The 23,439-nt window shown below is 50.9% G+C and overlaps 11 protein-coding genes across 11 annotated transcripts; 4 read left to right on the top strand and 7 right to left on the bottom strand.

Moving 5' to 3' along the window:
- Positions 1–231: 231 nt before the first annotated feature.
- On the bottom strand, positions 232–1,636 carry BU25DRAFT_466749 (uncharacterized protein; the record flags this gene model as incomplete). The annotated part of the gene is made up of 3 exons (XM_033710697.1): positions 232–1,049; positions 1,157–1,250; positions 1,307–1,636. The coding sequence occupies 3 exons, from the start codon at positions 1,634–1,636 to the stop codon at positions 232–234; spliced, it is 1,242 nt and encodes a 413-aa protein (XP_033563035.1).
- Positions 1,637–2,479: 843 nt separating this feature from the next.
- BU25DRAFT_420777 (uncharacterized protein) lies at positions 2,480–3,660 on the top strand (the record flags this gene model as incomplete). The annotated part of the gene is made up of 2 exons (XM_033708041.1): positions 2,480–3,103; positions 3,154–3,660. The coding sequence occupies 2 exons, from the start codon at positions 2,480–2,482 to the stop codon at positions 3,658–3,660; spliced, it is 1,131 nt and encodes a 376-aa protein (XP_033563034.1).
- Positions 3,661–6,052: 2,392 nt separating this feature from the next.
- On the bottom strand, positions 6,053–7,561 carry BU25DRAFT_420776 (uncharacterized protein; the record flags this gene model as incomplete). The annotated part of the gene is made up of 4 exons (XM_033708040.1): positions 6,053–6,257; positions 6,398–6,879; positions 7,074–7,097; positions 7,286–7,561. 4 exons carry the CDS (start codon positions 7,559–7,561, stop codon positions 6,053–6,055), a joined length of 987 nt encoding a protein of 328 aa, XP_033563033.1.
- BU25DRAFT_466745 (uncharacterized protein) lies at positions 7,306–8,170 on the top strand. Its single transcript, XM_033710696.1, has one exon. The coding sequence runs from the start codon at positions 7,627–7,629 to the stop codon at positions 8,005–8,007; it is 381 nt and encodes a 126-aa protein (XP_033563032.1). The 5' UTR covers positions 7,306–7,626; the 3' UTR covers positions 8,008–8,170.
- Positions 8,171–8,643: 473 nt separating this feature from the next.
- Positions 8,644–10,250, bottom strand: BU25DRAFT_365846 (kinase-like protein). Its single transcript, XM_033703831.1, has 4 exons — positions 9,958–10,250; positions 9,583–9,908; positions 9,194–9,534; positions 8,644–9,127 (listed from the first exon to the last, which is right to left on the bottom strand). Exons 1-4 carry the CDS (start codon positions 10,128–10,130, stop codon positions 8,789–8,791), a joined length of 1,179 nt encoding a protein of 392 aa, XP_033563031.1. The 5' UTR covers positions 10,131–10,250; the 3' UTR covers positions 8,644–8,788.
- A 257-nt stretch (positions 10,251–10,507) lies between these two features.
- On the top strand, positions 10,508–11,059 carry BU25DRAFT_409864 (uncharacterized protein). Its single transcript, XM_033706156.1, has 2 exons — positions 10,508–10,730; positions 10,791–11,059. The coding sequence occupies exons 1-2, from the start codon at positions 10,594–10,596 to the stop codon at positions 10,966–10,968; spliced, it is 315 nt and encodes a 104-aa protein (XP_033563030.1). The 5' UTR covers positions 10,508–10,593; the 3' UTR covers positions 10,969–11,059.
- Positions 11,060–13,098: 2,039 nt separating this feature from the next.
- BU25DRAFT_338999 (GMC oxidoreductase) lies at positions 13,099–15,067 on the bottom strand (the record flags this gene model as incomplete). The annotated part of the gene is made up of 2 exons (XM_033702751.1): positions 13,099–14,834; positions 14,884–15,067. 2 exons carry the CDS (start codon positions 15,065–15,067, stop codon positions 13,099–13,101), a joined length of 1,920 nt encoding a protein of 639 aa, XP_033563029.1.
- Positions 15,068–17,106: 2,039 nt separating this feature from the next.
- On the top strand, positions 17,107–18,614 carry BU25DRAFT_365834 (uncharacterized protein). Its single transcript, XM_033703830.1, has 4 exons — positions 17,107–17,437; positions 17,495–17,864; positions 17,920–18,052; positions 18,103–18,614. The coding sequence occupies exons 1-4, from the start codon at positions 17,261–17,263 to the stop codon at positions 18,572–18,574; spliced, it is 1,152 nt and encodes a 383-aa protein (XP_033563028.1). The 5' UTR covers positions 17,107–17,260; the 3' UTR covers positions 18,575–18,614.
- A 1-nt stretch (position 18,615) lies between these two features.
- BU25DRAFT_409861 (uncharacterized protein) lies at positions 18,616–19,535 on the bottom strand. The gene has a single exon (XM_033706155.1). It carries the CDS (start codon positions 19,099–19,101, stop codon positions 18,835–18,837), a length of 267 nt encoding a protein of 88 aa, XP_033563027.1. The 5' UTR covers positions 19,102–19,535; the 3' UTR covers positions 18,616–18,834.
- BU25DRAFT_466733 (uncharacterized protein) lies at positions 18,705–19,600 on the bottom strand (the record flags this gene model as incomplete). Its single annotated transcript, XM_033710695.1, has 1 exon — positions 18,705–19,600. A coding segment is annotated over one exon (492 nt), but the record flags the coding sequence as incomplete, so codon positions are not given.
- A 142-nt stretch (positions 19,601–19,742) lies between these two features.
- On the bottom strand, positions 19,743–23,227 carry BU25DRAFT_409860 (Rad4-domain-containing protein). Its single transcript, XM_033706154.1, has one exon. The coding sequence runs from the start codon at positions 23,058–23,060 to the stop codon at positions 19,857–19,859; it is 3,204 nt and encodes a 1,067-aa protein (XP_033563025.1). The 5' UTR covers positions 23,061–23,227; the 3' UTR covers positions 19,743–19,856.
- Positions 23,228–23,439: the final 212 nt, after the last annotated feature.

The following is a 23,439-nucleotide window of genomic DNA, read 5'->3' as shown; positions in this document are numbered from 1 at the left end:
TGATCGTAAAGCTTTTATTATATGGTTGTCAATATGTCAGATGGAGTTTTGTCGTACTCCAGAGAGGCATTCACTACTGCTGCACTGCAGGCTGTAAGATTTTCAAGATGAATGATGAGCTTCGGGTTTCTCCACATGTTTTTATTGTCTACTCATGCCAATTGCGCAGCAACAGGCTCTTCGCTGTACTATTATTGCCAAGATCTCATCATGTCGGCTAGCTAGTGCTATTCACGCTTTCCACTTCACCGTATAATGCGATTGCTTACTGTAGGCACTCTTTTTGAACGTATCCAAATACTCTTGATGCAATGCCTTTCTTGTTTTCTCGGCCTCGGTTTTACTGGGCATCTTGTTGATGTCCTTCTGCACTTCGAGCATCATGTCGCGCACCCAGGTCCATGTCTCGTCGCCTCGATCGGCGATGTACTTCTCCATCCATTTTTTGAAAGCATCAGTCCAGGTGAAGCCAGTGCGGCTGAGTCTGAGCTTGTTGGCAGGGTTCGCGATGCGTGTGTCGACTTCCCCCATATAGACTTTAAGTCGGTCCTGTGCGCGGTCGAACAGCTTGACAACGCGTCCGTCGTTCATCATGGCGATAGTGGTACTGACTGTGCGTAGGGCGTGAATTTTGTCTTTGATGTTCTGAAGGCTGGCGAGGTGGTTGAATCCGAAAAGACTTGAAGCGTCCGCTTTTGGCGTCAAGATCCTAGCCTTCTTTGCGTTCAACTCGACAGAGGTACCTGCGAACTCCAGTGTGTCAATCTCTGGTCTTGGGCGTTCCAGTGCTTGAGGCATGCGGTCGTATAGCTTCTGAAGTGGCTGATCGGCCGGTTTTGCGCCGGTAACGAGGAACGATGCTTCGAAGTCAGCGCAGGTAAGAGTTGCACCTGGACTTTTGGGTCCTGGCAAGACAGATTCGAAAAACTTCGTCATAAGCTTCAGCTCCCATACGTGATCGACATTGTATTTGGGGATTTCCACAACCCTTCCGTTGGCGGTAACCGTCTGGACCTTATCCTTACGGGCAGGAGAGTCTCCAACAACATCTTCATGGTCTTGTCAGCGCTGCTGATTGCACTCGTACACTATTGCCATCCCTGCAATCTATGTCTGGTAGGTCTGACCCCCACTTTGAACGAGATACCGTACATACCGAATCCAGGTGCAGCCTTGCAATCATCGTTCAAGCTAAACCACTTTGGAATGGCTCCAGCACCATTGATGTTATTCAGAACATTATCCACAGTCTATACGTAAAGGTAGCGTCAGCGAACGATCGCGTTCTGTTGCTACAATTACATACCGGGTTGTTTCTGTACTTTAACCCTGCTGCCTTGGCTGCGAACTCGCAATTGCCGAACTTGGTTGGGACCTCGTTCAACTTTCGCTTTTCGATGAGAATTCTACCGCCAATCGAACGCTTCTGGACAGAGTCATCGCTAGGACCTGCGTCGGCCTTTGGAGTGTAGTCGTCGTAGAAGCAGGCCGAGGATGTCTTGGTGGATTTTGAGACAGTCTGTTGAACGCGCTTGACTGTTGGCTTTGCTGGTGCTCTGCCAGAGGCTTCCGGCTTAGTGCCTTTGGCTGTAACAGTACCAGCAAGGGCAACAGCTAACCAAACAACAAAGCGCATCTTTTAAATAAAGTTCGTGATATCCCAAAGTGATTCGAGTGGCGATTTCCGTAACCTATTCAAATTACCACTAACGAGTGAGGCTCCAGTTATATAATTTGATGCTTCGACTTGTAATGCTGAGAAATTGGAACAACTGAGACGACCTCTGAAGACTAGAAGAGATGAGTGCGGAGAAACGAATGAAGTTGATTTGGTGCGATGCAACGAGAGAGTTGGTGCGGGCAAATGATTTCTTGTACCCTGATTATAAGTGATATCAGTCTTGACACAACTCAAGTCGTGGATGTTCAAAGTGCGGACTTGAAGTCCGCTGAGCAGTTCCGAGCGCTATGCGATCGGACGTGTCAACGCCAAACTGAGACTTTCGGAGCTCCGTCGAGCCTTGAATGAGCTGAACCCGAATAATAAAGCTTATCGATCCAGGTGATGAATCTCGATGTCGCATTCGAGTGAGCGGTTGATGATGGCCAAGTATGGTACGTTGACCTGCCGTACCCTTGGCTTTGGACACATCCCGGCAGATGTGCAAGACCCTGCTAATACCGAAAAGAGTCATAGAGTGATGCACGGATTGTGAAGGGTGATTGGGTGTCTGTGCGATGCACTGTGGAGCTTTGTTTTGAAACCGACGGCCGGTTCTTGGTCCGTGCATGCTGTCATCGGTTGCCGAACGACCACCTCCATGCGGCACGGGTCCAACTATGATCCGACAACATCTTCTCTCACATCAAATCCCTTAACTCAACAGCTGTTCATCAGATCATCAGACATACCTCGCTTTAGCAGCATCCTGCCGCCCTTTCACCGCGTTTAGGTCAACATCAGATCAACTCAGCGGCCATGGGTCTACCAGAAGTGTATTGCAGTGTGTGCGGTGCCTCGTTTGGCAACCCTTACGACAGCCTCGTCGATGATCCTAATACTGCATATCTCGTTCAGGGGCACACCAATCATGATTTTGAGGTATCCAAAACTCGTCCGCCAGATATCCGCAACGCTGACGTAACCTTTCAGTGGCTCCATGATGCACAGCTCTTCGGCATCCCTTCATCGTTAGAAACGTCTGAAGAATTGAAGCCAGTTGTATATGCCGATATGCCAGCTTACAAACGCACGGATGAGCATCCCGCTTTCTTCGGAGATCCGTACTGTCACTACGGAGAAGGGAATGTTTTCCATCTAGGTGGTCGAACTTATCCTACTCATTACCCTATCAATAACGGTGATATACTATTTGCCATGCATAGTAATTGCGCAAACATTATCAAACGCGTGTTCGTCGCGAAGCAAGATGGAGTGATTGCAAAGGACGGACTACCGACTCTTCGAGCCTATTACGACAAGCTGCGTCAGCAATGTCCAGGCTATGTCGATGAATGGTGGAATATTTACTGGCCGCATGAATACTACGGTGCATGTGATTATTGGGGCTATGATGAGTGGGAGTATGCAAAAGGCTGCCAGGTTCATTCCCATCCCTTCAGCCCTGTATCGTTTGCTGATTTGTATTGTAGAAATTCCTTGTCGATCCACTACACGACAAAAATCTGACGGCCTTCGTACTAGAGGTTCTGAAGCCTGCACAGCCCCGGGAAGAAGCACCGCTACTTCTCTCCAAAACGTCCAATAGGAGAACCAGTGGCTTGGATTCTCTACCGACAGAGATCATTGATCAAGTTGTGGCACTCTTGCCGACTGCTTCCGCTCTCTCCCTTCGTCTCGTATCTTCAACATTCGCGACCCGAATTCAACTTACCCAGCGATTCTTTCGCGAACAACTGCTGGGTGGTAACCTGGTTCCGTACCTGTGGGATCTGGACGTAAAGGCCTGTCGAGACATGCAACAAGGCGTGCCCGAAGGAGAGGATCCTGACTGGTACTGGGATTGGCGGCAGCTAACACGATACTTGAATGATGTGGCCAGTATCGTTGAGCATGATCCGGATTCAAGTGGTATTCCGAGAGGGTTTTGGAATCGTTGCAGGTTATGGCTTACAGTTGTTGAGGCAGAAGTATGGTGAACGGAGGTATCGAATATGTGAAGTTCGCGACGTCTCCGTAGTTGATCGTGTATTCGGACTCGCCGATTAAGGATGTTTGACCGAGTGCGCATGAGGCAGACGTATCTCTTCAGGCAGGCTGCGACTTCACCAAATTGCTTGTTTGGGCATTAAGGTGCTGGAAGTCATGACTTTAAGGTTAGGGGTCAGTAGCAGGGTCTATAATTGGCGGGTATAAGAACATGAGATGGGTGGGAACTTATGTGTTGCGATGTCAGTCGGTCCTTACGAGACCCGATCACCCTTGCTTAGACTGTTCTGTACTAGCACATTCCAGGGACAGTATACATCATCATCTCCTAGGTGGATAGCAACTCAGCGCAGTATTCCATCGACCCGATAGCCCTACATTATTGTTTACCGTAGCTATCAGTATACTACAGCGGCCCATGCCGCCACTTTATGGAGTGAAGCACCACTTTCTCAACATGTTTCAACTCCAGCTCGCGGCCTTTATGGCTTCTTTTGGAGCCGTGCAGGTGTTCTGTCCGTCTTTGCGCATGGGATACGACGTGGCCAAGCATGCGCAGGAACACGAAGCAATCAAACGAAACCACCTGGTCTCTCGCTCAAACACAAACATCAACGTCGACATTCACCTGCACAACATCGCTCGCGGACCGACTTGGGATAAGGCTACGTCTCTGTATGTTTCATCGCAGCTTGACGCAATCTCATTGTCTTCGCCACGTTGACAACCAAGTAGGAGGATTTGTTACACCAGCAGTTCGACATCATTCACGAAGAATTCCTACCTTACGAGATCGAAATGTCCCTGGAAGGCATTGTTCACACCATAAACACCATCTGGGCGAACAACACGGTCTCCTCTCAATTTGAGCGCACTGGAGCACTTCGGGGAGAAAATATTAATTCCACCGGTCTCAATACTTATTTATCCTACACTTAGATGACATACGGAGAGGACTTGGAAAATACGTCTGAAAACTTCTATTAACAACATGGCCAATAATATTGGCCTGACAATGGAATGTTCATAGAATTGGTCGCTTTCCTCAAAAGAAGATCAGTAAGAGCACCCACAATCAGCTTAGATAATTTGCTCACGACACTCAAAGCATAAAATACCCGATTAAACACCTTCTCTATAAGATGAACCAAGGTAATCACAAAGCGGGAGAAAGAGGTCGATATAATGCCATGCTCTCAGGTCGAGCATCAGGCCAAAGAAATAGGAGATCGCGGAAACACAAAAGGCGATACCCTCTGGATCGATCTGGCCACCTCACGTCAGAGGAGGTTGTACGTACAGCAGACATTGGAGACGTCTCTTCAGATTCTGTTGAACAGGTTGCAGTGTTGGACCCTCGTTTCCGATCCTTACGCGACCAAGTGCCTGCAGCTAGAGACGATGGTAGTCGCAACGCGATGCCTACAAACCACGTCCAAAAAAGGGCTCTCACGAAGGAATGTAGAATCTGCTACAACAGCTACAAGTCAATGAATGGCGCTGTCTGGTGCAAAAATGGTTGCGGACAGAGTGTTCATACAGAATGTTTTGACAAATGGCGAAAGCAGTTTACAGAGTCGCAGACACCTACATGCAATTACTGTAGGGTGTCGTGGAATGGCTAACGCCTGATCAGTCTGCCATGACTTCCCATACATACAATCTGTGGTTCAGATCGAGTCCAGCCTTCGACTGCCTCTGAACAATTCTCGTGATTCAGCCCCTACTAGCTCCTCCCCTTGCCTGGGTCTCAAGCAAAACTGTGAACAAGTAAATTGATTTGATTAGTTCCATCGCCTGTGTCCATATCATGAAATTGTACTGGTTCAAGATTAGATATTATGCTTTGCAAAAGTCTAGGGCCCCCTTTGTTTGGTAGCTCAAGAAGAGTGTACCAAGAAATCGAAGTAGAGAGGGGTCAGGGGCTTGATCGGAGGATATATATGTGGGCTTCTCCACGTGCTAGACCCTGAACCAGACCTTAACCACCACTCGGAAGCCACGGACATAGCAGAGGTCAGGTCAACGTCACTGTTCTGTCTGATCTCTTCCCTCTCCACCATTATTCCTCTTCTCATTTTTGGCTGTTCCTTAACGTGCATCCATCTACAAGCATCACCATCATACTCAGCTTGACAAGGCGATTAATTGGATCCCAAAATCACCTACCCGCACCCTCCTCTTCTCATAGTTGCCTGTATGGGCATAGTTCTTTCGCAAAGGAGGGGAGCCCATTCAATCAAGTCATTATTCCAATCAGGACCATAAACGCGGATGTGTACATTGCCGAACACAAAGACTCCTCAGCTGGCTTCACCCATGGGTGAAGGCGCAACAGACGCTTCGGCATTTCCATCTGCTAGAGTCTGTGGCATGCCGCTTCTAGTTGACTTCATCCGTTTTGTACATTGCCCTGCATCGTGCGGTACTTTGTGAACCTTGCTTGAGAAATTCGGGTAGATACAACCGTGATTGAAAGTTGCGGGTTTGTCTTGCTGCTTCGGTAGGACGTTCCGGTCTTTCCATCCTACTAAAAGCAAGCTTCAGAGGTGCGACGTTCTCCTCTGAGAGCTTGATAGATCCCCGCCTGATTTGTGTCAGAGACGTTCGCAATATCTTGAACATAGTCCTTACCGCTTGTCTAGTATTCTTTCTGGGAGATATAGCCAGGATCCTCCATCCACACAGTCGCCGATCAAGCAATATCGTTGATGGTCCTTTGCGTACCTCTCCAACTCTTCCCTTGTCTTTCGTCTGGATTCCCACCTGTAAGCTGTTCCCAGGCCTTGGGGATAAATTTTGGTAGCCCCCCTACGTGGCAGGCTGTTAGCAGCATGTTCCCGACTATTCCTTCGATTCGACTGAAATATAACAAGGTCGCGGAAGAACACCTTGCACAAAATCTGCCGTATAGAGTGTTCCACCCTTAACTCAACAGCGCGCTGGAAGGTGCCAGTGTAGCTGTTCCAGCGAGTAACGACTGGCTTGACGGGCATCTTGATGTCCTGTTGCAGCTTTGGCAAGCCCGTGTTAGCCTTGCACTGATAATCCTTGAATAGATTGTACTGTTGCGGTGTTTTGATGTAGTTGACAATTGCAAACAAGGTGCCCAAAGGTCCCTCCTGGCGCCAAGCTCCCATTAGTGCTGCCTCGATGGCCGCCATTGACGGCTCGTTATTGTAGCTCTCTCTATCCATGCCAAACATCACCTACCGGCCAACAAGGTTAATTATATGATAGCTATAGCATATGCGCCTTTCTTGCGCTTCGAAGTTGAAGATTTCCGCTAACTTGGCGACAGCGTGGTTGTTGGATGGCAAGTTGTCAAGGACAAAAAACAGCCTTAACGATAGCCGTGGAGGCCAAATTGTTGGAGGATTTTGGTGACGACTGCCCCAATTACTTTGCCAGCGTGGGTGCCAGCCAACTGTGAGAGGGTTATAGGCAGGTCCTTAACTGCATCAGACTTGTCAGCAAAGTAAGCCACAATACTGAGGAAGCCGCGATGGCTGCCATTAGCTGTCCAGCAGTCAAAGCTTATCTGGATTTTGCTGACAGCTTCAGAGCGCCTGAACAACTTGCGGCTGTACATAGCTGTAGACCTTCATCACAAACCTCGACATGTTGTTGTGGCTCGCCCACAATGCCCTGGCTGCCTCTGGGTTGGCAAAATCTATCATTGCCGTGAATGCCGGCGTCTCGAACTCGCGGAGGGCGTGATTTATTGCTTATAAACCATGACACAGCGGTCATCCGGAATCCTTGCGCGTTGAAGTTACCTATACCGTTGGCTACGTTGCGTGGCAATGGGCTGCTGGAGGCGAACATTTGCCGCACAGAGCGCTGGCTGTTGCTTATAACAGGCTCCATTAGCAGGCCTTCTGTGGCCATGATGCCATGATGCTTCCATAGGTGAGTCGCTGGCGTTGTAATTGCATCAGTTACCTCGTACTTTCATGCCCTCCGCAATCAATAACCTTCTGCTGATGACATATACAGCAAATGAAAAAGACGCGCTTAGGTTGCTTCTCCATAACGCAGCGATAGCCGTGGTCATAAACCCAGCTTTTCTTGCGCGGCGGCTGCGAGAGCGGGTTCATCAAACCAGGCAATCGCGTCCAGTCAACACCCGTAAAGTCATTTGCAAGGCGATCAAGCTCCTCTGCTGCGCCCTTCCTGCTATCAACACCAGCAACAGCGCTATCAACGTGGTCATCCAACACCTCTATCGCGATAGCCAGCCAGCAACACCTGTGACGGTTTATGGAGTATGGAGGTCATGTGTGCCACGTGTGTTGGTGCTCTTGCTCTTTCCAACAAGCACCTCCTGCTCTTGACTGCACGAGATACATACGTCATGTAAACAGACCCCGCTGGGGGTCGAGTGAGAGAACACTGAACAAGAACAACAATATACCGATTTTTCTGCTTCGCGCGGTTACCCCTGACGTACTGCCCTGCGCGGTTACACCTTCACTTATTGCATTTACTGCAACAACACCTCCCTATAAGCCAGCAGTACACACAATTATCGAACAAGTCAAATCTCGCAAATATTCAGTCACAGCTCTACTTGTTTACTTGCAAAATTGGGCGATGGAGACTTATGTGTTCGACTTGTTTATTTCTGGCACAATTCCTGCGACGTGTTTTATGGGAAACCCGCAACGCGTTCTGGCACGTGCTATACCCAGACCACAGCACGTCCGTCACAGTCAACTACGACTTCAACAACGTAACGTTATAACCTCACTATTATTACCAGCTGCACGTATCGCGTCCATCAGTACCAGTTCTGAGCTACTCCTAGCTTATTCGATTGCACGGATTCAGTCACCCATCTGTGCGTTCCTGCATCTTTGTGTCATTGCCAAGACGACGATATGGGACTTGTACACGTAGGAACATATGTCCTTTGAAGAGTACAAAGCGGATGGTTGTTATTCACTTCATTGACCTACACAACAGTATGCGCAAGCAGAGCTGCAATTAACAAGGTCGTCACAGGCGTCTGCGGTGCATCCAGTTCCTCTCTTCTAGAGACTTCACTTACAGTTCACCTGGCCGGTACCAAAGTCGTGCATTAGGCGAGGTCTTCCCCTCCCAATCATGGATGTGTCAGTCTTCATGAAACCAAGAGTCTTGGAGGATGTCCTTTGATGACGCCCTGGCACAAGGCTCAAACCGCAACATACTTCGGATAAGCGCGCCCACCCGAAGAATATCTTCTCTGCTCAGGTCTTCGCTCCTCTCCCCGTCAAAGTACATTTCCTCTAACCAGGCTTGGAGCGAATAGACGGACTCCTCGCCCGGTGACGCTGCCTCCATGACGCGCCACTTTGCTTGCCAACGCTCCGGCAGCTCATCACTAGCCATCTCTAGCATTTGGCGGACAAGGATTGTGGGGGTGGTCATGACGCTGTCAAATAGCGGTTGGCCGACAACGAGCTCAAATAACTAGCGAAGGATATTAGTTTCGCCTCGGTCGCTGTCGTAACAAAAGTCTCTGCGGTCTGGACTTACCATACAGCCCATACTCCATAAGTCAACGCGCCAATCTACTCTATCCCTGAATATGATCTCGGGAGCCCGGAGCGGAAGTGGAGTGTGAAATGTCTTTGGAGGATCGGCGCTCCAAAAAGATTGACCGAAGTCGACAATTTTGACTGCATCGAGCGAAAAGTTGTAATTCGTTGAATAAGAGGAAGGCTTAACAAGATAGCGGGGCATGCTAGGCTCCAGTGGCTTTCGATCGGTTCTTTGGACAAACCCTGTCACGGGTTTGCCCAGCTTTTGGAACAGATCTTCTTCTTGTAAAGCATGTATTGAAGGAACAGTGAAGGCTAGGTTCCGGGTATGCAGATCTAAGAAGCGTGAGCAATTCAGCCTCAAGCCGTAATATTGTGATTTACCTGCGTGTCCGATCCCCTGTTCATGTATGTAGGATAAACCGAGGAGAGTCTGTTTTGCAATCTTTCTTGCAAGTTTTCCGGGAAGTCTTTCATTGTCGAAATGCGCATCAAGATAATCAGCAACACTTGGGCCTAGCAACTCTAATACAAAGCAATCGTGAGTACCGTTTGGACCGTTGAGTTGAAAGTGATCTTGCATCGTCATTACATGTTGACCGCCAGGGTGGTCAAAGTGGGCCGCTGCAAGGGCACGTAAGACTGTGAACTCTCGATTTGAACGTTCTTGGCCCGAGATCGAGATCTTTACAGCAACATACGTACGTGCTCTGGGAGAACATAAGCTTGGTGCTTGCCAGAGCATAGTGGAAGCAAAACCTCTGATCTCGTGCAGCCCAGACAGTCGAGTAGCTCCCCCAGCCCAACTTGTGCAGGACCTTGTATCTGCCATCGTTCAAGGAGTCTCCTATGTGAACTGGGTGATAACCGCCCTTGCCGTAGCGGTGGAGAGGCTCGGCGTCAATATCGCAGATGTGTGATGAATGATCCATCTGGAGAGTTCGAGGAGACGTGTAACAGATTGAGCGAGGAGGCGGAGGCGCCCGAAATATTCGTGTGCATGCAAGCGATTTCCAAGCTAATACTTTGCAAGGGCGCGGGCTTAATTTGTGAAATCCCATGCTTTCGAAGCGACGGCTTAAGTCCTGGAGCGCTGACGGATGTTTTGATAGGGTGCCAAGCAAACGAACGGCATCCCAGCGCTAAGCCCAGCGCTAAGCCTGACGGCCACAGCGTGTTCCTGTAACGCACCAATAAAGATGTCGCGGCCCCGCAGCGATGCAAAAAAGCCGACCTTTTTGACCCTCGGGTCCTAGAGGTTATATACACCGCAACAAATGATGTCGGCGGTTACTTGCAGCCGGCTAGAGGACTTCATAACTAGCTGTAGTCGCACGACCATAGGCACCACTCTTGATTGTATCATCTGTTATTATCAATCCCAGCTTGAAAAAAATGTCTCCCATCGCCCATAGTGCAGTCAAGTTCACGCAGAGGATCAGAAACTCTAACCTTCGTCACCTAACGCTCAATCTGATCCACGAAGCCACTAAGCAGCCTGAACTAGCCCACTTCACCGTCGCCAAGCTCAAGTAAGCATGCGCCCCAGTAACGTTTGCGACTTATGCGGCTCATGGGTATGCGTAACACAGGAATCCTACCCACACAAGCCATACCGACTCCAAGCAGCACACGACAGTCCTGTTGGCTACTGAAGAACAGGCCAAAACAAACAAATCCCACACTGTTCACATCTATCACGACGAGATTGGAAACTACACTGGTCATCGGATTTATCCTGAGAGGCAGAACAAAGAGTCTGATGGATAAATTCAGTGGCCAATTCTTCTTGGCTGGAGAAGGGCTTCTTGTATTAGATGGGAGTCATAGAGGTTCAAGGTAGTGTTCAAATACACAACAGGGTAGCACACAATTGTGTTGAACCAGAAACCTGTTTGCCTGGCAGAAACCCTATGGCTGCTATGGAATGCCGATCGTGAAGTGTAGCTTGTATATCCAAATTCCTCAAGTTCATACTCGTCTTCAGTGTCACTGCGAAGCATATATCAATTGGCATTCTTTTGCAGTGCCGCGTGACCACCGCACTGTCATGCTGGCAGCCGGCGCTCGAAGTGAACGTTAGATAAGTGAAACGTCAGTTGCAAATCTTCCCTCGTTTTATCTGCAAAGCCAGAGGCAGACTTCGCATTGCGGGCCTTCCGATTAAAGTTGTCAACAACCGAACATGCATCAAAATTTTGTTTGAGTTTTGTTTGATTTGTCAATGTCAACCAAATAAAAGGCTTCCGCTGCTATTTTGATAGGCCAAACAAACAGAAGAGTAAGCTACAGTAAAAAAAAATTGAAGTTTGTTTGAATTGCTTAGCATCCTGAAGTAATAAGGGGGGGGGGTGTTGTATGTGAGAGGGGACCAGCTGGGGATACCAACTGCTCTCTGAGATGGATGAATTGGTAGAAGGGAGGTTCAGGCTTGTAGAAGATAGGAGTTTAGAAGAGACTAAGTGTTGGGATACCACAAGTAGTGTAAAGGATAAATGATGAAGGAGGGATCAAGTGTAGCGATACCACAAAGGATCAGTGAGGAGTGAGTTGAGGAGTAAAGGTGAAGTATTGAACTGAGAAGTGAATTGTTGATGTGAATTGCAAGCATGAGTGAGAACAATCTAGAGGTGAGAAGAAGGGGATCATATATCTAGATGGGTGGCTAACTAAAGTGGGGCACAAGATGATGATGCAAGCAATGATGCAAGCTGACAAATGGCAGGGTGATGGGAGCCTTTAAATGACTGGGAGGGTTGTTGTTCGCTGCAAGCCATGCCAGGATGACACACATGTATATATTCCTCACAAACCTTGAGGCTCAGGCATCAAGGATTTGCCTAATATCATCCCATTTGGCCTCAGACGGCGCCAATCTATCCTGTGTTTGATTGCCGGCCTACAGTGACTTCACAGTCTTTGGATTGAGGGTGACAGTTTATTGGGGATTGTTGAAGTCATACTTTAAGCAAAGCTCAGAAGCACGGTTTAATTGGTCCTTAGGGACGAGTACAGTTTCTGGAACAGCCAGGTTTATCTGCCGTGTGAGACACAGGATCGCAACACTGAGCTAGTGCCCAGTTGGGGAGGTGCTGCCAACACCCTCAGCAGTGCTTTCCTTGGCCTGGCAGCTTTATTTGTTGCGATTTGTTTGACGCTGTCACATTGGCCGTCTGCCTCGTCCAGGGTACCTGCACGTCAAAACCCAGCTACGAGCTCCCACATCACCACAGCAAGCCTACATTACTATGTAGAACAAGAAGTACGCAAAGTTGTCAAACTCTTCTGCCCCCCTCCAGTGCCTTTTGATCCAGCTTTTCAATTCCTTGAAGCTCTTCTTGATTGGGTTGTAATCAGGAGAGTATAGTGGCAAGTAATCCAACTGAACACCAAAGTCAGCACAGAGATCTTGCACTCTTCTTAGTCAGTGGATGGATGCGTTATCCCTCACCAGTACAAAGTAGCCAGGCTTGCAGTATGGCAGTACAGTCTCTTCAAAGAAGCGCTCAAGGATCCCTGCAGTGATGGCCTGAGCCCTCACCATCCCTTGTACCTCTATTGACCTCACTCTCCTGTAACTAAATCTTTGCATTACCAGAGTGGCTACTGCTCTTCTCGTCTTCCATAGTCTTAGACTTAGATTGGACGTTGAACCAATCAATCAATCAATCAATCAATCAATCAATCAATCAATCAATCAATCAATCAATCAATCAATCAGTCCCTGCAGTGATTGCGCCTTGGTACATGGTGAAGGAGAGGTATCCATCCACTGTGATGGCCGGCAAGATACTCCTATTCGAAGACCGCCAGCCAGCTTCTAAGTTGAGTTGATCTTGAGAACGAGCAATTCTTGAAATAAGTATCTACAATGAAAAACAACTACGAAAAATATGACTATCACAAGCTCCACCGACTGAAGATATTAAAAGCATTAAAGATCGACGGTGTTTGCAACACCGGATTCCTTGCCTTGATAAGATCTGCTGCCTTCTCAGCAACAGCATACATGGTAGCCTGTAGATGCGTCGCCGGTACCAGCGGGATGATACTCCCATCCACAATACTCAGCTGCTTCACGCCATACACGAGCAAGTCGCTGCCTACAACACCACCGTAGGCCTCAGGCATCATCGAACAACTGCCAGACATATGCGCAAAGCTTGCCTCGAGCGACTTGGTCTGGATCAGCGCATCAATAATTTCATCATCTGTCTCGCCAGTCCCAGGGACTATCTCAACTGGTGAGAACTTCTTCAACTCCGGACGCGCCCAATGCTGACGCAGCCAGCGCACCATCTCGACGATGATCCGGCGATCAATAGGATTCTGAAAAGTATTCCACTGCACAACAGGCGCATCGTACTTATTCGATGGGTTTAGTGTGATAGTACCCCGTGACAACGGGCGCTGCAGGGCACCAATAGCAAGGCCGAATGCTACCATAGGGAACTCGGCAACTGCTGCGTCGGCGCGGGAGTGGAGGTTTGCGATGATGTCACGCTGTTTGTTGAAGCCGGCTAGAAGCTTGGAGTCGGCATAGACGGAGGGGAGGTAGGTGCGAGCGTTTTGGCTCTTTATGGATGAGACAATCGACTCGTAGTTGTCGGTGATGGTTCTCAGGCTGAGGAATGCAAGGCTGCTTCCGTGGGCTTGGGTGATCGGACCGGTCCTGTTGGTGTTGTACTGTCCCCATGCCGATGCGTTGAACGCTGGATCCAGGCCAGATAGTGGGTTTGGAGTGGCTAGGTTCGTGAGGTCGAACTGCAAGTTGGCGTTGGGGTGGTCTTGCATGTTTGCGCCCACTGCTGGCATGTTTTTCTTGACGCGCACTCCCGCTGCGTTCAGTACGTCTTGGGGTCCAAGGCCACTTAGTTGGAGGAGCTGTGGTGTGAAGATGGATCCTGCAGCCATAATCACCTCACGACTGGCGTAGACCTGCTTGACGGAGTTGTCAAAGCGCGACACGTATTGAACACCCTTGGCTTTGTAACCGGTGAGCAAACCTTGGTCGAACAGAATCTCGTTGACCTTCTTGCCAGTAGCCAGGATAAGGTTACTGCGGCTTTTTATGGGATCGTAGTATCCATTCCTGGCATCTGACCGAGTCTGTGTTTCCGGCTGTAGCGCTGTAGGAATCCAGTAGGCACCAACTGCGTTACCCGAAGCATGCTCCTTGGGCAGAGGGACACCCTGGGCTTTGTAAGCTGCCCAGATAGTGGTGATGTCAGAGTATTCGAAGTTAGGGAAGGAGGCTTGAATTGGACCATTTGTGCCGTAGTATGACGCATCGTACGTTATCCCCCATGCTTTTACGTTTTCCGTTGAGGGTGGCGTGAAAGTAGTAGACTTCTTGAAGTACGGCAGTAGACTGTTCCAGTTCCACCCACTGTTGCCGAGCTGCTCCCACGCATCATAATCGGCAGCAGACGCGCGGTCGAAGGCCATGCCGTTTACGACTGACCCGCCACCAACGACGTTGCCTACCCATACAGATTTTGTCTGGCCACCGATGTTGACATTGGGAGCTGATGTGATATCATACATCAAGCCTGTGTTCAAGCTGTTTGCATATGACGGAACTTGAGTCGAGACATCGTCAACAAGGTAGCCATTCTCAATAACGAGAACCGTGCCTGATGATCGTCAGTAGCGATCACTACTAAATTAGACTTGGCTTCTTACGACTGCTATCCTCGCTCAGGCGGTTGGCGACAGTAAGTCCAGTGAGTCCGCCTCCCACAACGATGTAATCGTATGTCTTCCATGCGATGTCTGGCTCGGACCCGGGTACTGTTTGCCCCTGTGGGCTCAAGATGTTTGGCAGCCAGCAAGTAAAGAGGCAGGCGCCGTTGAAGAGGGAACCCATGGTAAAGAAATCAACGAATGGACGCCGATGGAACGGACACTGACAGAATGGCGGAAATGAGTGCACCGCAAGACCTGCCTGGACGAGCGCGGGAAGGCAAAGGTTTGTAAGTATTCAACAGGGGATAAAGTCACCACTTTAAGACTCTCAGGGCTGAGCTATCGGTGTTCGGTCCTTGGCATCTCTCGAGCATGGGCGACGCGGCAAAATCGTCTTTGTCGAACCATTTCCTATCAAAAGTGAACGTTTTGCGGGTCGTTGGAAAGCACTTCTATCAATACCCACCCGGACGACCATACTCGTATGTACGAAGCGAAGAGCGGATTCAACGGTGTTGCTTTGTCTGGTCCTGGTTCTGATAAAGGGCTTTAACTTTGTGATCCAGGGGTACAGCGGGCCTGGATTTTCTAGTGGCTGCCCTGACAGATGGTTGCTGCTCTAAAACCAACAAAATAAGCGAGGGCTACGACCATGGTTGCGGGTACTGCGTGCTAGCAGACGGGTAAGTGTGGCGAGGTGTTCAGAGTTTTGGAAAGTGTGGCGGTCGAGCTAGATTGGCGTTTCGCATGAGGGGGCAAGGCTCGTATGCGCGAACACACGCGCACCATCGATGACATGCAACTGTCAAAAGAGAGGACGCAGACATTTGGCACCGTTGTTTAACCGGATCGATGCTTCCAGATCCACGGACAGAGGTGCTAAGAACTGGGTCTGCGAATCCAAATCATCGAATCCGGGTCGCTCCCGCACGATCTACGTAGTGTGGCCCTAGCGCCACTAAGCGAAAAATCCCACGTGTCTCGACGTACATCATCTCGCTACCAAGTTCTTCACCTTTCTCTCGACCTCCCGTTGTGCGCGGACTGCCCCAGATTTGGGTTGAAATCTCCGAGATGGATATCGCTGTTCCGTTGCTTCTCCTGGATCTGCAGTAAAGCATGAGAAGTGTCCATCCGGAGATCCGCATAGCCCGCCGGCAACTCGACTTCTTCATGGCAATTCTGCAGCGACAGTGATTCCGAGGGTTCCGAACCGACAAAGCTTCTTCTCTATCGATTGCGGGGCGGTAGATCGAAGTCACGCCATATCCGATGTTGTCGTTGTTCAGTTTTCACGGCTTCGGCGGCGCCGTGATTTTAGGCTTGACTCTACCTTTCGCATCCAGGACTAGGTTTACCACCGAAGCCTTACGAGTAAGCTTTAGCCTCACAACGGGCCTTGGCTTGTTTGGCACTGTGTCCACTTTCCCACGTGGCAAGGTACGTTTTTCCGTTTACGACAGCAGCAAGGATAGGAATGGCAGCGGTACACGATCATGTACAGCCATCACAACGATTCAGCTGGCATTTTGTGGCTGTGGATGACTTTGCGGCGGTATTGCACGCTATCGTGCGCCTCAGAACCACGGAACCATGGTTCGATCTGTCAACACGTGAACATATGGACTATATTCCCTTATAACCCAAGACATTTGAATAAGTCAAAATATAGAAAGCCAATCGAGTGAATCACAAACGCTGGCTGCTCCGTGGGACGAGAAACAAGAACATCTCCGTGGCGGGTAAGTCAGGGTCTGGGGAAGCTAACGACGATTTCACGCGACGGCGCTGGCTAGTAAACCCTGAATTTATAAAGATTTACCTTGACAGGCACCACACAGCTACGCCAAAGCGTTTTCGTCCAACTAGAGCATCTAGGGTATTGAATCCAGAAGCCTTGATAATGCGTCGACCAGACCATGGCGTAAGCCTTCACAGCGACATATTCGGTACCAAGATCGAGCGCATGATGATGAAGATGCAGCCCCAGTATCTCATATCTGTTTCGTCGATGCATCTAACATGTCATACGACCGCTGAAGAGGCCTTTGAGTCGTTTGGTGGGTCTATTTGTTTCCAGCAGCGGACGCTCCTTGCGCAAAGCCACCCGCACCAAGGGCGCTACCTGCATGGCTGGACGCGTCTTCCAGGAACCGGCTGCCTGTTACCGGCGGATCTTTTCGATGGGCCTATATGTGACCTGATATCTAATAGGAGCCCGTCCCGCTAGTCCACGGAGGAGAATCCGCTCCATGCGCCTCCCATCTGAATTACGCATCTTGTGCTGCAAGTCTAACCGCCTGGTGTGGTCCAAGCATCGCCTCATCTTTTCTTCTATTCGACAGTTCCTTTCTTTTATCACTGGTACCGCATCATGGCTGCAGCAACCTCTACTGAGGGTTTGCCTCTAGACGACCGATCGAACGATCTCAAGATTCCAATCGTCACATTGATCGTTTTCAGCTCAATCTTCGTCAGCTTACGCCTATACGTTAGCTGGAAGAATCGTAACTTCTTTCAACTCACAGATCACCTCCTATGGACCGGACATGTATGCCTTTACACTACGAACATCCTTTGCTTCAAATTTACTGACATTCAGACCTAGCTACTAGCAATCGTTGGCGCTGTTTTCGCCTACAAAACAGCCGAAGTCGGCGGAGGCCGACACGTCTGGGATCCAATCCAAACCCCAGCCAACTTGGAGGAGTACCTTCGATGGCTCTGGTTTGGCCAGCTGTTCAACCTTTACGGCATGGCCTTGATCAAGCTCAGTATTTGCGCCTATATTCTGATGCTCGACTTCTCGAAGGGGTACCGCATCGTCATTTGGCTGTCTGTGGTTATCCACGTCGGCATCAACTTCGTCTTTCCTTCAATCATCTTGCTTGGAGAGTGCCAGCCTATCTCCAAGCATTGGGATGTTGCAGGCACCCAGCCAGGTAGCTGTTGGGGTGATAAACCAAGAGTCATATCTGGTGAGCTCTGCTTGGACTTACGCACATGCGATCATCATGACTGATGGTAATTCAGGATACTCCGGCGCAGCAACAAACATGCTCACCGACCTGATCTATACTGTCGCTCCTCTAGTCTATGTCTCGCGCGTCCAATTACCCAAGCGCACACTCTGGGGCGTTCGCGCCGTTTTCCTCCTTGGTCTCATGTAAGCCCACTTTCTTCTCCACTCCATCCTCATATGCTGACATGAACTAGTACAACAACGATATCCGCCCTCAAACTCTACGAGATGAAGTCTCTCTACTCCTCATCAGACGCAACATACACATCCGTTAACCTCTCGATCTTCGCCGTATCCGAAGTCTTCGTCGGCGCATTCACCGCCTCCCTGCCTCCACTTCGCAAGACTTTCGAAACCGTGCTTCGCCGCGTTCTACCCGAGAGTGTGCTGGGCACATCGCGCAACCGCAAGAGCCTTGGAAAAGGTACAGGCAACAGCTATGTGATGAAGGAAGTCGGAAACAGCTACGTGGTGAACGGCAATGCTGTAGGAAGTCAAGAGAGACCGAAGCACGACCTCGATAATGACAGTGAGTACTCGATACTTGAGGCGCAGCAGAGTCTGGAGGGGAAGGACACTATTGGCACGATCACATGTACGACAGAGATCAGTATAGCAGGGGATGGTAGAGGGAGTGTGAGGAGTCGAGGGCATGATTGGGTATGAGTTGAACATGTGAGTAGAGTTTGAATCGTAATGATAATGAACAACGACCATCGACTATGATCGATATCCTGTGTCTGCAGCTTCTTGTCTGTGCTACATAAGCCCCGATCTCAGATAAGCTCCGTTTGAATACCATACACCTTTCACATCCACTTCTCGACATCGGCCACGCTCTGCCAAATCCTACACCGGTTCCACGGCCCTAGCGACACCCCGCTCTCTTCTTTTTTTTTTCCAACCCCTGCTTCACCCTCAGTTGTTCATGTAGGTTTGTGGTGTTGCATGGTTAGGTACGCTTTTCGATCCAAATCCCATAAGAATGGCAGTAAATTACCGCTCAGTAGCAGCTTGCGGAAGAAGCGCTGGTTCAGAGGAAGCTGATATGCAAGAGTGCGCGATGTTAGGCGAAGAGGGAGGATTGGGCTCACGGGAAGGAAGGTGGAGACCTGGTTCAGGATCTCTGTTGGCACGCTTTTGACATACTTCTGCGGTCCCAACTTCCTGTCCGCGCTGGAGCAAGATGGCATCGAGCTGCTAAGCACATACCTGCGCGCCCACAACGACGCGATAAGAAGCCATTTCGAAGGGCTGACGACGGGGGTTCATCTCTGCCGCGGTAATTTGACGGACGATTTGTGGCTCGCAAAGAGGAGTTACGAGAAGATTACGCAGCGACTCTTCAAATTGAAGTACGACACTCTTTTTCTGGAGTATAAGACAGATAAGGCTAGAGAGTTTAACCCGTCGAGGTTCCTGCCCAAGGGAAAGGCGATTGTGCTGGGTGTGGTGTCGACGAAAGAGCCGGAGTTGGAGGATCTGGATGTGCTGGAAGAGGGGGTTAGAAGTGCTGCAGCGATTATTGCTGAAGCGCAAGGGAGTACGGTGGAGGAAGTGCTTCGAAAACAGGGTTGCTGTGAGTTCACAGTGCGGGTTTGCGAGTGCGGAGTATAAGGAAGCTGTGAGGAGGGAGGAGAGGATGTGGGAGAAGCTGTGCCTGGTGAGAGATCTGGCGCAACGGATCTGGCCGACAAGTGAACGAGTGTACGAAGGCGCAGACCTGCATCGAGTGATGGACAATCCTTGGATCCCTCACTTTCCAGCTCTGCTCCGCTGTATATTGTACGTCGTACCGTCTTGCCATCTCAACCACAAGACCAACACGGTACCAAAGGACGAACGCAACACTACCCACAGTATTAGGAGACTTCGTATACATCGTACTACCATATTATATACAATGTTCCACTACGCGACCGACCGGCCGTAGTGTCGGGTGTAAGTTTCATGTTGCGTCGACCAGCCAGTCGGGATCCGCGTCCTCATCATCAGGGTCCTCGAGCGGCAAGCTGCCCGTTTCCGAGGGTGAGCTGGCCGATATCGCTTCAGCTTCAGCGTTTTCATCGCCTTCCTCTTCAGCGATTGGTACGACCTTGACCTCAGGCTTGACTGTCTCTGTATCCGCCATTCCATCCACGGCTTTCTCGAGCTGCCTCTCTGACGGTGCTATCGCATCGTGCATCGCCACATCTGTATCCGTCCTCGTAGGCGGAAGGAAGAAACCACCACCCGTATCCCCACCATGAGCAAATTGGGCTGCGACGCGCTCCGGTAGTTCGAGTGCGGGTCCGGGCTTACCATCTCCATCCGCCAAGCTCTGCGGCTCATCGTGCAGGTTCGCGAAACCAGCAGGGTCTTCCCACTCACTCTCTTCATCCTCATCCTTTCCATCATGCCGTTGGGATCCGGTGTCGGAGGATACGTAGGGCTTGCCAAAACTACTCCGTCTCCTAGGCCGCAGCTCCTGGGACTCAAGGATAACGCTGCCGAATGACTCCTGGCGGTTGAGACTGGGGCCACCAAGTTCAATGTCGCTGTCGTCATTGTCTTGGCTGAGTATGAATCCACCTCCTGCGTTCACTTTGCCATTGACGCCCTCCCCATCTTGCTCATCCTCAACCCCGTCTTCGACTTCGACTTCGTCCTCGGGCACAAAGCCACCACCGAAGTCGATGTCCGGTTTTGGCTTGCCCCTTGGCAGAGGAGAAGGCTCGACGTAGGTAGAATCGTCGGGCAAGAAACCACCAGCCATGTCATCAGCCTGTTTGCGCTGCTCTTCGTAATTGATAGACGCCTGAACATCTATAACGTCACCTCTTTGACCATCGATCTCGATATCGTTGACTCTTTGAGCAATCCGCAAGCCAAGATAGAAGCGACGCCAGAGTCGTAGCGACTCAGCCCTCCTAGCATCCACCTCAGCCTGTTCCTGCATATACTCCATACCCCCAATGACCTCATTCACAGCCTCGCCGTACTCTTGCGCCACAACAACGCCCTGAACAATCGCCGTGCCATGCCGCCCCTTGAAACTGAACCCCGTAACCGCGTCCGCGTAGTCGACCTGCAAGATGCGCGCGGCTTTGGAAGCGAGTTTATGTCGCACATGCACACCGCCAGGCGGACACATAGAGGGGACATACAGATCCAGATTGCCGTACACATTCCTGGGTACCCTGCCCCTTACGACCGGCGGTGGAACATAGATCTCTGTCTGGAACTCTGCATACAGCGCCGCGCCAACCTCATCAGCTTGGTCTTCGACACGCTCGTCGGGGCCGATGGAAGGTAAGCGCCCCTTTTTGGGTTTTGCGTGTTTGAGTGGTTGACCACCCGGTAAAACGTCGCGGCCCATGCGGTACCATTTGTCTGCGGAGCGCACGGTGTGCACATTCTTCCGTCGATAAATGGGCTCCATGCGCGGGTTCATGGAGCTGCCGACATTCACCTTCCCCACTACATCCAACGGGTATATGACCTCGTTGTGCTTAAGGTGCCGCTCGAGGACGTAGACGGGGTGGTTCTTGAAGTCCTGCACGTTTTTGGGGATCCCTTCGGCGGCTACTTTGCGCGCGAGAGTGGTGTCTTCTGCGGTGTCGCGCGGGAGGGGGTTTGGGCGGGTGAAGTACTTCATGGTACGCGTCCACCACTGTGAGCCCCGGGGGGTGGATTCGATGCGGAATTTCAGCGTTTTGGCGTTGTACGCTTTTGCGTAGCGCCGGGTTACGTCGCGCGCGGTGTAGTCGTCTTCGAATGCAATGACGTAGGTCAGGCTGTTCTGCATGTAGCTGAACGGTGGCTCTAGTTTCTCCGGGTCGTTGGTGGTGAATGTTGACAGCGGGTCGATGGGCACCCATTTCTGGTGCGCGGAGTTGAAGGCTTCGACCCAGTATACTGGATAGGGTGTGTGGAATGCCTTCAGCTTCTTCGGTCCCGTGCCTGCTTTGTTCAGCACAGGATGGCGTTCGCCCATGATGCGTTCGAGGCGAGAGAGCTTCTTGCTGCGCGCAGGCGCTGAGCTCTTCGCCGGGCTTTTGTTGTAGGGGTCTACGGTGATGGTCTTTGTGGGTTGACTGGGTCTCTGGGGCGTAGACGGCTGTGCTGCGGATGCGAATGGTAGCTCTTGCAGTGAGCAGACCAAACGAGCCTCGATACCGATGCCGCGCAGTAGAGCGCAGAACAGCTGGCCGCCGACGTCACACGAGCCTTGCAGAGTGCGTGCCGCTGTACGAAAGTCGTCCTTATCCATGGCACTGTCGAGCTCGTCGAAGTCGGAAAACGGCCGCACTTCTGCGCCAGGTTCTGCCCACTTTGGTTTCGACATGCCCTGCGCAGTAGCTCTGAATCGCTTGGACCACATGATCATGAGATGGTTCAGAGCATCGACGAAGCGTTTCGATGCCGAGTATTGTGTGAGGTCAGGGTCCGGCACGAGGTTCGTCAACATCGCAGGCTCGACCAACTTGCGCAGAGCAGACTGCACCCTTGCATCGTTGCACCAGGTATTTCTGCGGTGGACGTGGTATAGCAAGCACAGAATGTGCATCTTGTGTATGTCCAGTCGCCTTTTCCTATCCACCGACGTGATTGCCCGTCGCCGCACCTTCTTCTTCGTCGAGACCTCCTCACTCCTGCTGCCGCCTATTGTGATGGAGACATCGCCAATCTCAGGCGCAGCTTTCGCTTCAGTTTCGTCGTCACTGTCCCCTCCCCCGCCCAGCGCATCTTCCCACTCCATATCACTGTCACCGTCGGACTCATCAGAGTCCTCGACCGTCTGTAGAACACGACTAGGCTGGTGTGACGGCGCATTGTGTGGTGGTGGTTCGTATGGAAGCAGCGCGGGCGGCAGTGATGGTGGTGCAGGTCTGGACGGCCGTGCAGTCGCAGCCTTGACTACAGGCTGGACGACCTGAGCTTGCGGGGCCGGACTCGAAGTTCGCTGGGCATGCGCTGTCTTGCGCTTCTTCAGCGGCTTCTCGTCTTCATCGTCCGCGGCTCTCTTTGCGACGCGCTCCTCGTGCAGCATTTCCCGCAGAACGTCAGGCAGGTCGTCTTGCTCCTCTGCTTGCGTGTCCCTCTTGCGCAACGACCGTCGCGGGGTTGGCGCGTCATTTGTCTTGCGCAATCGGCCTCGCGTGCCTGCCATGGTTTCTAGCGGCCGTCAAGTAGGCGCACGATGTGGGGACGGGGGTTCAGCGCTAGTGACATGCGTTTGCAGTTGGAGTTGTGGTAGGCAAAGTGCACATGGCACCTACCAGAGTTGGTTCCTTGAAGGAGTGGGGGGTGGAGGGTTCACATTGGTATTGCGATGCGACAGGTCAAGGTTGTGCCGCCTGCGCGGACTGAACCGGCAAACGATGACGCAACAAATCGCGAAGTCACGTGTAGGGCGTGTCAACCATTGACTCCGCCCCCATCGTCTCCGACTTGCACGAAGCAATATCATTGGTCGACCATGTCCCACGGAAATAAACCCTCCTACTCACTTCGGCTCCCAGACCGTTTGTAGAGACAAGACACGAGCA

The sequence above is a fragment of the Macroventuria anomochaeta genome (assembly GCF_010093625.1).
Source record: "Macroventuria anomochaeta strain CBS 525.71 unplaced genomic scaffold BU25scaffold_12, whole genome shotgun sequence".
Classification (NCBI taxonomy): Eukaryota; Fungi; Ascomycota; class Dothideomycetes; order Pleosporales; family Didymellaceae; genus Macroventuria; species Macroventuria anomochaeta.
This window is presented reverse-complemented; position numbering and strand designations above follow the sequence as displayed.

Coding starts and splice junctions, on each gene's coding strand:
- BU25DRAFT_466745 (XM_033710696.1), top strand. CDS start 7,627: ATGCCCTCCGCAATCAATAACCTTCTGCTGATGACATATACAGCAAAT.
- BU25DRAFT_365846 (XM_033703831.1), bottom strand. CDS start 10,130: ATGGATCATTCATCACACATCTGCGATATTGACGCCGAGCCTCTCCAC. Junction 9,535..9,582: donor ACAGGGGATCGGACACGCAG/GTAAATCACAAT, acceptor CACGCTTCTTAG/ATCTGCATACCCGGAACCTA. Junction 9,128..9,193: donor TATGGAGTATGGGCTGTATG/GTAAGTCCAGAC, acceptor ATCCTTCGCTAG/TTATTTGAGCTCGTTGTCGG.
- BU25DRAFT_409864 (XM_033706156.1), top strand. CDS start 10,594: ATGTCTCCCATCGCCCATAGTGCAGTCAAGTTCACGCAGAGGATCAGA. Junction 10,731..10,790: donor TTCACCGTCGCCAAGCTCAA/GTAAGCATGCGC, acceptor TGCGTAACACAG/GAATCCTACCCACACAAGCC.
- BU25DRAFT_365834 (XM_033703830.1), top strand. CDS start 17,261: ATGGCTGCAGCAACCTCTACTGAGGGTTTGCCTCTAGACGACCGATCG. Junction 17,865..17,919: donor TAAACCAAGAGTCATATCTG/GTGAGCTCTGCT, acceptor ATGGTAATTCAG/GATACTCCGGCGCAGCAACA. Junction 18,053..18,102: donor GTTTTCCTCCTTGGTCTCAT/GTAAGCCCACTT, acceptor GACATGAACTAG/TACAACAACGATATCCGCCC.
- BU25DRAFT_409861 (XM_033706155.1), bottom strand. CDS start 19,101: ATGCCATCTTGCTCCAGCGCGGACAGGAAGTTGGGACCGCAGAAGTAT.
- BU25DRAFT_409860 (XM_033706154.1), bottom strand. CDS start 23,060: ATGGCAGGCACGCGAGGCCGATTGCGCAAGACAAATGACGCGCCAACC.